The 10,516-nt window shown below is 43.4% G+C and overlaps 1 protein-coding gene across 1 annotated transcript; it reads left to right on the top strand.

Moving 5' to 3' along the window:
- The first annotated feature begins 1,000 nt into the window (after positions 1-1,000).
- Positions 1,001-5,623, top strand: pax10 (paired box 10). Its single transcript, XM_042327222.1, is given in 9 exon segments — positions 1,001-1,354; positions 2,787-2,938; positions 3,281-3,448; positions 3,609-3,691; positions 3,907-4,063; positions 4,175-4,245; positions 4,456-4,509; positions 4,511-4,595; positions 4,735-5,623. Coding segments are annotated over 8 exon segments (774 nt in total). The 5' UTR covers positions 1,001-1,354; positions 2,787-2,850; the 3' UTR covers positions 4,803-5,623.
- Positions 5,624-10,516: the final 4,893 nt, after the last annotated feature.

Consider the following 10,516-nt stretch of genomic DNA (forward strand, 5'->3'; position numbering starts at 1 on the left):
ACATCGTCACTATATTATATTGTATTACAGATATATTACCCCACAGGACTCAACATTAGTTTGCTCAAACTGTAGATGCATTCTCTCTTCTCATTTTTGTAGTGTCAAGGACTCTCTAGTTCTCTGGGCTAATCCAATGAAATATGCAAATGTGGTGTCACGAGTGACAAAGTGCAGTCAGAGAGAAACCAAGCCAAACATTCCGTAGCACGCGTATTTGGCAGCTTGTACTGTGTAGAGTGTGTGTATGTGGGGAGGGGCCTCACGTCGTAGTCTGTAAGGATAGCGACTGACCAAGTTGGTGCGTGACGGTGTCACTGGTGTGTGAGGGTGTCACTGGTGTGTGTGTGAAAAACAAGTACTGTGTATGAAAGTGTATACCTCAAAGTGTTTGTACTATGGCTATAACTGTGTGTTCCTAGAATGCAACCCTTTGTTTCATATTTGCAAATGTAAATGTATGCAGTTTCTCCAGCCAGAACTGGGCCAGTGGTCTCTCTCCCCCTGTCCTCTGTATCCGAAAGGTCAGAGTTTCTCTCTACAGTCCAAACCCGTTGGAACACTATAAGGCCAAACACATTTCAGTTTTAAAGCTTTACTTACGGTGTTCTTATGAATGCCTTATATGCCTGTATTAAATAGGTTGTTATTCATAGACCGTTTATATATCATTTGTTATATATTTATTAACAAGTACATACCGGTGCATGTCTAAAAACATTCAGTACAAGGACATGTTAACCTCATAGATCATGAGTAATATGGCTTTTACATAAAATGGGTACACTATGGATTAATGTTTGGAAGCCGACCGAAGTGTCAATAGGCCTTGTTTTGAAATTGATATAGGTGATCGTCATCCTCCCTTCATCCTTCACCCTCCCTTTCTTTCATTCTCTCCATACCTTTACCAGCCCTCCCTCCATCTTCCCCTCCTCTCTCTCTCTCTCTCTCTCTCTCTCCATCACCCCTTTTCCTGGCATTAAGTCCAGACCTGACACTGACACTGAGTCTGTGTGTCATCCTTCTCTTCCTCCCTCCCTCCTCCTTCTCTCTCCCTCTCTATCCATCGCTCCGAGGACCAGAGTGCCTGCAGACTTGTTTCTCTCTCCCTGGCCCACTCCCCCCTCCCTCGCCTCCTCTCTTTCGCTCTGTCTCTCTCTCCATCTCTACTCTGGCTCGCCTCCCTGCTCTCTCTTTCTCTTTGCACACACAGTCAACAAAAGCGAGGTCAGAGGAGAGGGATGAGGGTATAACGAAAGAGAGGAAGAGGAGGAAGAGCGAAACCTTGGAAGCAGTGGAAAGACTAGAGAAACATCAAGTTTGGAAAACCATTGGCATCCTCTCTCTTGAGGTGAGTGTCCTTTCACTAAACTTGTCAACCAACATCAATTTTGGGGGAAAGAGAGACAGACACAGACAGAGAGCAAATAAGAGAACAAGGCAAATTTGAACGAAACAAATAGGAACTATTTATGGCAGACAGTGAGAGGTATAGCAAAAGTACCAACTGGACTAAAGAGGGTGGATCCACACAGAACCAAGACAACTTGACCTTTGACTCGAGGTAGAGATACAGAAAGGCACTGTGGGGCAAACAGGTAGAGATACACCCCGCTAGCAAGGTCCATGAATATATGGTCAGAGAACTAGCTCTCACTCACTGATGCCTCAGGGTTTCTCCTCTTCTTCTGTAATGTATAACCTTTCCCCACTTTACTTGGTATATTTTCAAGCTAAAGGTCTGCTAATAACGATTTATGAAATCTGCCTGTCCGGTGTCTTACGCTTATAACCGGTATGACTCTATGCTGGTTATGATACCTGGTTGTAGTCATAGTTGGGAGTCCGTCAATGCGCAGCACACTCACAGCTTTTGAATAAAAGGACAAGGCAGGATTTATTTATGCTATTCCAGTCTCAATCATGATCACTGATTAACGGATCAATGAATCAACTGTAAACTGTGGAGTGAAGTGTATAGTGTTAGAGCATATTTCTTGCCCCACAAACAAGATAATGTGTGTCCAGTGTTGTGAGTTGTTAGTCTCTTTCATCGTTACTGTATTAGGGCCTACTGTTGCGTGTTTTTCCGAAGTCCATTGACTGTTTAGTTGCTCTATTTCTCTATCATCATGTGTCATTCAAGTGTAGTTACAGTGTTGTGAGTATTTCTGCCCCAATTCTCTGTATGCCGGTATCACTGTCATACGTAGTCAGTGTGTATTTTTGTATGTACTTTTGTCCCCCCCTTTCAGTGCACCATATTAATGTGAAGTTAGCTTTAAGGTTAGAGTAATGTGGTGTTGTGAGTGTGCTCCCCCCTTCTCTGTGTATTACAGGTGTAGCCAGTGTTGTGTGTAATTCTGCTCTCCTGTATCACTAGTACAGCTTTAGTGTTGTGCATACGTATTTCCGCTCCCCTTCTGTCTGTGTGTGTATAATAATGTGTGTAATGTTACTTCTACATTGTGACTGTGTATCATTAGTGTAGTTTGTATCTGGGGTTGTGTTCTGCCTGTGTGGTTAATGGTAGCTGACAGTGTTACTCTCTCCTCTCATGCGTGTGTGTATAGTCAGTGTCAGAGTGGAGGGGATGTAGCTCCTAATTACTGAGTGTGTTTGTAATGAACTCCCCGTGTGTCGCCGTGGTAGGCTAATGCACAAGCGTGTGTGTCTGTCTGTCTGTCTGTCTGTCTCTCTCTCCAAACCCGATCACTTATTTCCTTTACCTTTCTCTCCTCTTCCTCCCCCTCTCTTTATCTCCTCCTCCCTCTGTCTTCCAGTAGTTCTGATCTGTGTTCTTATTGGAGGAGAGAAGTAAGAGGTCAGAGGTGAAGGGGAAGTGTTATGTGTGAGAAACTCAGCATGCTGAATCTACAGAACACCTCCAGCTGGACTGGGCCAAACAACTGGTACCATCAACCAACACAGCACGGTACAGATAGGAAACAGAGGTGGTGTGTGTGTGTGTGTTTGTGACTCGTGGAGTCAGCTTAGGGTGAGCTGGAGAATCTTCCACATGACTGAGCAGAAACAGTGTGCCAACAGCTACAAAACACACACACACACACACACACACACACACACTCAGTGACAGAGTGCACAAACACAAAACAGTGAAATGCATACGCACATGTGGAGATATGGAGGATGCATAAACGCTTGTTACACTCAGGCAGACAGTAACTGGTGGACACACAAACACACACATTTCACCAAGAAAAGAGCTTCAATTATCCTTCTGTTCTAGAACAATCTCTCTCCCCCTTTCCATTAGATGGCTGTGTGGTGGATGATGTGAGCGTGCGGATGGTGGGAGGAGGAGAAGGAGTGCAAAGAGAGAGGGATGAGGTAGAGGACGCCCAGCATCACCTCCAGCTGAAGAGAAAGCTCCAGAGGAATCGCACCAGTTTCACCCAGGAGCAAATTGATGCGCTGGAGAAAGGTCTAACCCCAGCCCCAGGCTTCAGTTGAGGCCTGTGGAGATTAAATTAAATTACAGTAATAAACATGAAGGAAAAGCTTAGTTTAATGCCATGGGCATGTGTGTGTGTGTTAATGTGAACCATTGTGGGCTTCTTGACAAATTTTTCTCCACCTCACAGAGTTTGAACGGACACATTACCCAGATGTCTTTGCCAGAGAGAGATTGGCAGCTAAAATCGACCTTCCAGAGGCTCGCATTCAGGTAACCAACCGTTCACTCTGTCTGTCTGTTTAAACCTCTTCTCTTTATTCTTATCCATTACTCCCCTTAGTGGTCTGTTTAGAGTATGGCAGCTACCAAAGTAGTACCTGAGTTGTTCTCAAACCAGTCCTCTGGGACCACCAGTTTTCACATATTTGTTGTATTCCAACACAAACACACCTGAATGGTTACAGGTTGGGTTGATTGATTGACAGGTGTGGTTTTCCAATCGGCGAGCTAAATGGAGGAGGGAGGAGAAGTTGCGCAATCAGAAGAGGTCAGGCGGCGGGACTTCCTGTTCTCAGGCACATGCCCCCCTCAGCACCTCCTTCAACACAGGTGTCTATCACTCTCACCATGGTAACAGCTCAGGTAAGAAACCATATTTTTTTTCAATATGTTTGTAGGTGTACAAGAGTGTGTGTGTGTGTATTATTGTATACAATATTATTTTAAAACATATTTCTGTGTTTCTTGATGAAGCCTCGATGCACAGTCGCAGTGACAACTCTCTCTCAAGCTACGGCTCTCTCTCAGTCTTCTCCAATATGCAGGTAAATTCAACAAATGTTTATTTTTTATTGTGCTATGAACCCCGTGGCGTCCATTGACTATTAGTCCTTCATTTTGAACAAAAACTTTCACTGAATCTTTGTTCTGTCTCATCAATCTTATCACTGGTTTAACAATCTTCTCTCTTTTCTCTTCCTGCCTGTCCTGTTACTGTCACTCTCTCCTCTTCTCTTTGCTCTCTCTCTCTCCAGTCGTTGCCCCCCCAGTCCACTCCCTCTTACCCCTGCATGCTCCCTCCCTCCCCCCCTCCTCCCCCTGCCCCGGAAGTTTGACTCCCTCTCTTACCCCTCTCCTCACCTACCTCCCCCTCACTCTGCCAGCTCCAACACAGGTGAGTCTCTGCAGCATGTGTGCATGTGTGTCTGTGAAGATCTAGTATTTAGTTTAGGTACCACTTTGCTAACTCATCCTTCTTCGCTTTGTCTTTCTCTCTTTGTCTCTCTCTCTGTCTGTCTTTGTCTCTCTCCCAGGATATCTCTCTCCTGGTGTGTCGGGTAATGAGCAGGACTTAGGTCAGTACTGGACCAGACTCCAGTGAGAATAACACAGTTACGGCATGACACTAGACCACCACCAGACCTGCCAGTATCTGAAGATCCACCTATTCTCTGTGACAGACTAAGATACCCAAACACCCAATCCGTTACAATCCAAAGCGATTACAATCAGTCGTTCTAATAATGACAAAACGACCAAAAAAAGTATCAATGACCTACCACAGCCAATAACAATCATGGATGGCCTTGGAACCACCAATGACAATCTAGTATGGGCCTGAAGCAGCCACTGACAATCAAGTATTGCTACTGGACTATTAATTACAATTAAGCTTGATCTCAGCGCACCAGGCAATCAAATGATGAACTGAAACTGGATCCCAGCAGATTCACTCACTCCTTCACTCACTCACTCATTCCTTTTGATGTTTGTTCAGATCAAACAAGACAATCAAGCATTGAAATGAAATCACCAATCATAGTCAAGCATGGATTTCATTTAACCAATGACAGTCGAGCAGGGATTAATGCAACCAATGACCTAGGAGAGTATAAGACAATCAAAAACCAATACTAGTGAATAAGGACGTTACTGTGATGCCATATTTTTGTCCTCTCTCCCTTCCTTTCTGTCAATCTGACTTTTGCAATCTTACCCCTTTTAAAATCCCTTCCCTCATCTGTACATTTAGCACTGTGTGTGTGCGTGCGTGTGTGCGTGTGTGTACGTGCAGACATGAGTGAGTGTTTGTATGTGTGTAGCTGCATTTTGTGTATGTGTGTGTCTTTAAACTGCTAATCATTTTAGTGTACTCCCTTTTTGTGAAACTGTTTGAACCAAGAATAAAATTCTAAATGTGAAACTAAACAATGCCTGTTATTTAACCGTCATTTATCATTAATAAGAGGGCTAGCTTGATTCATGTAAGAGTTGGAATGTGCATTGCTTATATTTTGAAATAAGTGAATTTACACCACATATACTGTACAAACAGGGAAATAATGGCTGGAAAGGGGGGAATCCTGAGGTGGCTTTCTTTCTGAACACAAAAAGACTTTGGCTAATTTAAATGTGAGAATATTTACCAAATCGTCAGTAACATATTGATCTATGTAAGTGAACCACCCCTCAGAATCGTCTGGTGGCGCTTGTCTATTATATGGCCTTTAGCTTTTGTTTATTTCTCACTCTGTCACTGAGCAGGAGCATTTCCTGCCTATGTGACTGTGGATTTCCTGTTTTTGTTACTCACATCACCACACCCACTGTAAATAATGCCCTGACTGACTGACAAACCAATTCTCACGGGGACATGAAACTCACTCGTACAAACTAGCAAATGTGCACGCACGCACACACACACACACGTATGCCGTATACAGTTCTTGTAATCTTGATAATCACAATCAACACAAACACTCAGTTACAGCCTGCCCATATAAGGTCCTATATGCTAACACAATTATTTGTGTGTTTCCGTGGCAATGTTTAAATGAGTGTAATTAGGAGCAGAGTTAACGAGGTGTGGAGATTCCGAGAGGATGTTGCACGCAAGACACTCTTAACCCCTGCTCAAACAATCACATTACCACTATCCCCTATGGACTGTCTCTACCTCCTAACCCACCCAACCCACCAACTCAACTTCTATAAGAGAGCACTTATCTACTGTCTGTCTTTGAACATGGCCCTCCCTCTATCACTTCATCTTTCCCATCCCGCTTTCTACTCCCTTCTTCTTGGTCTTGCCCACTCAACACCTCTCTCTCTCTCTCTCCAGCTAAACTTGACCTCACTTCAAACCACTTTCAACTTTGAACATACACTCTTGGACTTCACAAGGGTCACAGTATGTGTTCGTATTCACTCTCTTGTGACATTTCCAGTGGACAGGAAGAGTTTCCTTGGTGTAAAAGAGCACTGCTGCTTACCAGGTTTTAGAGCGAGTTCAGGAGCTGACAAGGTACAAATCTGTCGTTCTGCCCCTGAACAGGCAGTTAACCCACTGTTCCTAGGCCGTCATTGAAAATAAGAATTTGTTCTTAACTGACTTGCCTGGTTAAATAAAGGTAAAATAAATTTTTAAAAAAAGTCAAAGTAATCAAAGAAGCATACATAATCTACCCTTTTACTGTATGATGGTAACAAACACAATCCACCAAGAGTTGTATTTCATGGGTGAATTTTCAACATTGACATCTCTCTCTTTTCACCCCCTCCTTCCTCCTCTCACTCATTATCTCTCTCGCTCTCACTCTCTCATTATCCCCCCCAGCTTCCTGTCACAGAGGAAGTGCCTCACCCTGCTGGCTGGCTCCCCATTGGTTCTCAGATGAACAGTGATTTGGGGGGAGATAGGGAGGGAAGGACAGGGGGATAGATAGAGGGAGCGGGAGACGTAGAGAGGGAGAAGGGTACGAGACAGGGCATTGGGCAAGGCAGGAAGATGAGCACCAGAATAAATTAAAGGAGTGAAAGAGAGAGAGGACTACTTAATGTGTTGAACATGACGGCAAGGAAATGGCTTTGAAGGCGTAAGCGGTAAGAAGAGCGCTACAAGAAGCAAGTCAGGAAACTGTCCATGCAGAGACTTTAGAAAACAGAAAGAGAGGGAGAGAGACAGTTAGTGAAAAAGAGATGGGCTGGCAGGAGAGAGACCTCCATAATGTTTTTGTTAATTATAATGTATTACCGTATCAATGCAGTGGCATTTATTTTTATGTTCTGCTCAGTATTCTTTTGAATGTACTTTGTTTATGTACTTTTGTTTGTAACTCATATAACCCGCAGGTGGTCAGATGTGTTTCTATAATTTCAGATGGAGCATGGTCTTATCAGCAGTGTTTTCACTCTTCCTTCAAACATGTCTGTCATGCAGTACACTTTTTCTCTCTCTCTCTCTCTCGTCCCTTCAACTATCCTCTCTCCTTCACTCTCTCCTTTCCTCCTCTCTCTCTGTACATTGTCTGAGTTCAACCATTCTCTCTTTTTCATGCTTTTCTTTCTTTCTCTCTCCCTCTCACTCTCTCAGTACAGTCTCTCCCAATCCTTGTACCAGTGTCTGATTTTAAGCTGACGCTGGGCATGGTTTGGGGGGGGCCGTGCTGAGGATTCTGCAACAAGTTGTGCGTGTGTGTTTGGGTGTTGAGGGGTCTTTTTGTGCATTAGACCGCTGTGCCACTCGGGAGACGCAATAAATTGCTTTTTTGTGGTAACCTTTAGAATTGGTTAAATATTCATCTGACCTCACAATGATTCCATGCCATTGTTGTTAGATACAAGTCATGTATTTATTGATGCAGTACACAGCCTGTACAGGTTACTAATAAATAGTATGATACATCATGAAAATCTGTGCTGTTTGTAGATGTTTTTTAAATTACTTTTTCATACTTTATAACCTAAGATTGAACTAAATCCAATAAATAGTTTTAAAATGTTGATTGATCTTTGAATGCAATGTAAAGAGCTGAGAAACACTCTTTTCACGCCACTTAGATACAGCTATGACCAGAAGTGACCTTTTCCTAGCAGATTAGGAGAATTTATGCATCAGATTAGAATAATTAACATAGCCGGTTTGGAGAATTAGATTAAGGTTAGGAAAAGGAGTAGGGTTAGGGAAAATGTTCTCCTAACCTGCTACGAAAATCACTTTTGGCCTTAGCTCTATTGAAGTGCTGTGAAAAAAGTGTGTAGCTTAGGGGTTCCCAAACTCTTTTGTGCCATGACCCCATTTTGATATATGAAAATTCTCAGGGCCCCAGAGCACTGATGGTGATATCAAGACAACTGGGAACTCTGAAAAATTTGAGGTCAAATCATGACGCCAGTGAACCTCAGGTCAGAAAGTCGGAGCTCTAGAAAGAGGCCAGAGTTCCCGAGTTGGAATGACCGTTCAAAATGATTTTTCCCAGTCGGAGATAGTTTTTTCCCCGAGATCCCAGTTGTCTTGAACACACTGAAGTCGGAGATTTCCGAGTTCCCAGTTCTTTTGTATGCGGCATTATTGCTCAGAGGGAGACGGCAGGGTGTTCCCTTTGAGACAGGAACACAAACTCCTCCACAGTGACCATTGAATGCATTCGGTCACATGACAGCTCAATCAGTTGAATGACTTCATTTACCCGCATGTCAACTGAGCCAGAATCACAGTCAAATGGATTGGGAAGTAGGTCCCAAAGTGCTCTTCCAAGCATTGGAGGTGAGCAGTGAGTGATCACTCGTGTGGGACACTTATAATGCTGTTTTCTGTTAGAAACATGCACAGCCGAGGGAAAGGGGCATGGTTAGCTTTTGAAAGACTCCAATAAGAATTATTTCCTCTGAATCGGTCGCTTGGTTTTTGTATTTCCGCTGCATGCTTGCAAGTACCGTATGTCGTTTACATAGGAAAGATTTTCTTTTCATTACCCAGAAAGTCAACCAGTTTTTTTTTTGCATTCATTGTGAAAGGCAACAGTTCCTCCCTCAATGCGAAAAATCTTTCCAACACTCACCCTCGATAACCTCCAAGCCTCATTGTGAAATAGTTTTTCAAACAGGCGTGCGTGCAGTTGATGTGGTTTGATGTAGCTAACAATCGAAGTTGCCTGCTGCAGTATATCTCCTGGAAGTTCTGTGCGCAGCTCTTTTGCCACCAGCTGTGTATTATACAATGCCTCCATATGGCAGAAGGAGACACATTCATAAGTAGAGTGCAGAGAGGCCTGCCCCTGTTCCCTGATAGATGAAGCCCCATTTATGCCAAAGCCCACATTTCCATCCCGTGGAATATGGTTTTCGTCAATATAGCCATGCAGCAAACATCAACTGTGCCGTTTCATACTCGGGAATCGTGAGACAGAACAATATGTCCTCATGAATAACATCCCCCGACATGTACAGTAAACAAGTCAATGCATGGGCATAAACTGGGGAGTTTGAGTCCTTCAATCAGAGTTTCCTCTTGATTGCTAGTAATTGCATAAATGATTTGTTTACCAGTTTTCTCTGACAAAGGTATTGATATGAGTTTCTGTGCCTCTGCCTCCCCACACATTGTTTTCACCACATCAATTGCAGCCGGTAATATCAGAGTCTCTGCAATAGTGTGTGGTTTATAGCGTAGCGGGCCTAGTCATTCACCGTGGGAATGACTGAAGTGCAACGGTAAGTGCGGCCTTCTCCCACGATCTAAGGGCTCTCTCTGGTTGAATTGTATCTTTTAGATTTGAATAATTATCATTTAGATTTTTAAGCTTAAACACATCACAATGATTTTGGAAATTCTCCTGCAACCCCATTTTTATATCAGGCGACCCCACGCAGTGTCGCGACCCCTTGTTTGGGAACCGCTGGTGTAGCTGTATCGAAGTGACATGAAAAGAGCTTCCACTCTTTTTTTTTCTTTTTCTGAGAGCAGACATCTTTTATGTCCAAGCCGTTGTTTTATGTCCAAGCCGTTGTTGAGCAAAGGGAGCTGAAGAGATGGTGATGGATGCTCTGCAGACTGTGGAGATTCAGAATGTTGTTCAACAGCTGATATGCTGATTGTGAAGAAGGTGGATTTTATGGTGTTTATTGCACATGTGGTTAATTGTACTGCACAAACTAACAAAAAGTCAAAGAAACTGGACATAATAGCATTTGCCGAAACATTGCAAAGAATACTGTCTGAAGTTGCTCTTCCTTCTCAGGCCCCAGAGCCGGTAGTGATTGGTGTTGGCAGTTGAATCTGAATAAAGGAGTACATTGAGTTTTGTTTGGTTAATT

The sequence above is a fragment of the Oncorhynchus tshawytscha genome, linkage group LG09 (genome assembly GCF_018296145.1).
Source record: "Oncorhynchus tshawytscha isolate Ot180627B linkage group LG09, Otsh_v2.0, whole genome shotgun sequence".
In the NCBI taxonomy this organism is placed as follows: Eukaryota; Metazoa; Chordata; class Actinopteri; order Salmoniformes; family Salmonidae; genus Oncorhynchus; species Oncorhynchus tshawytscha.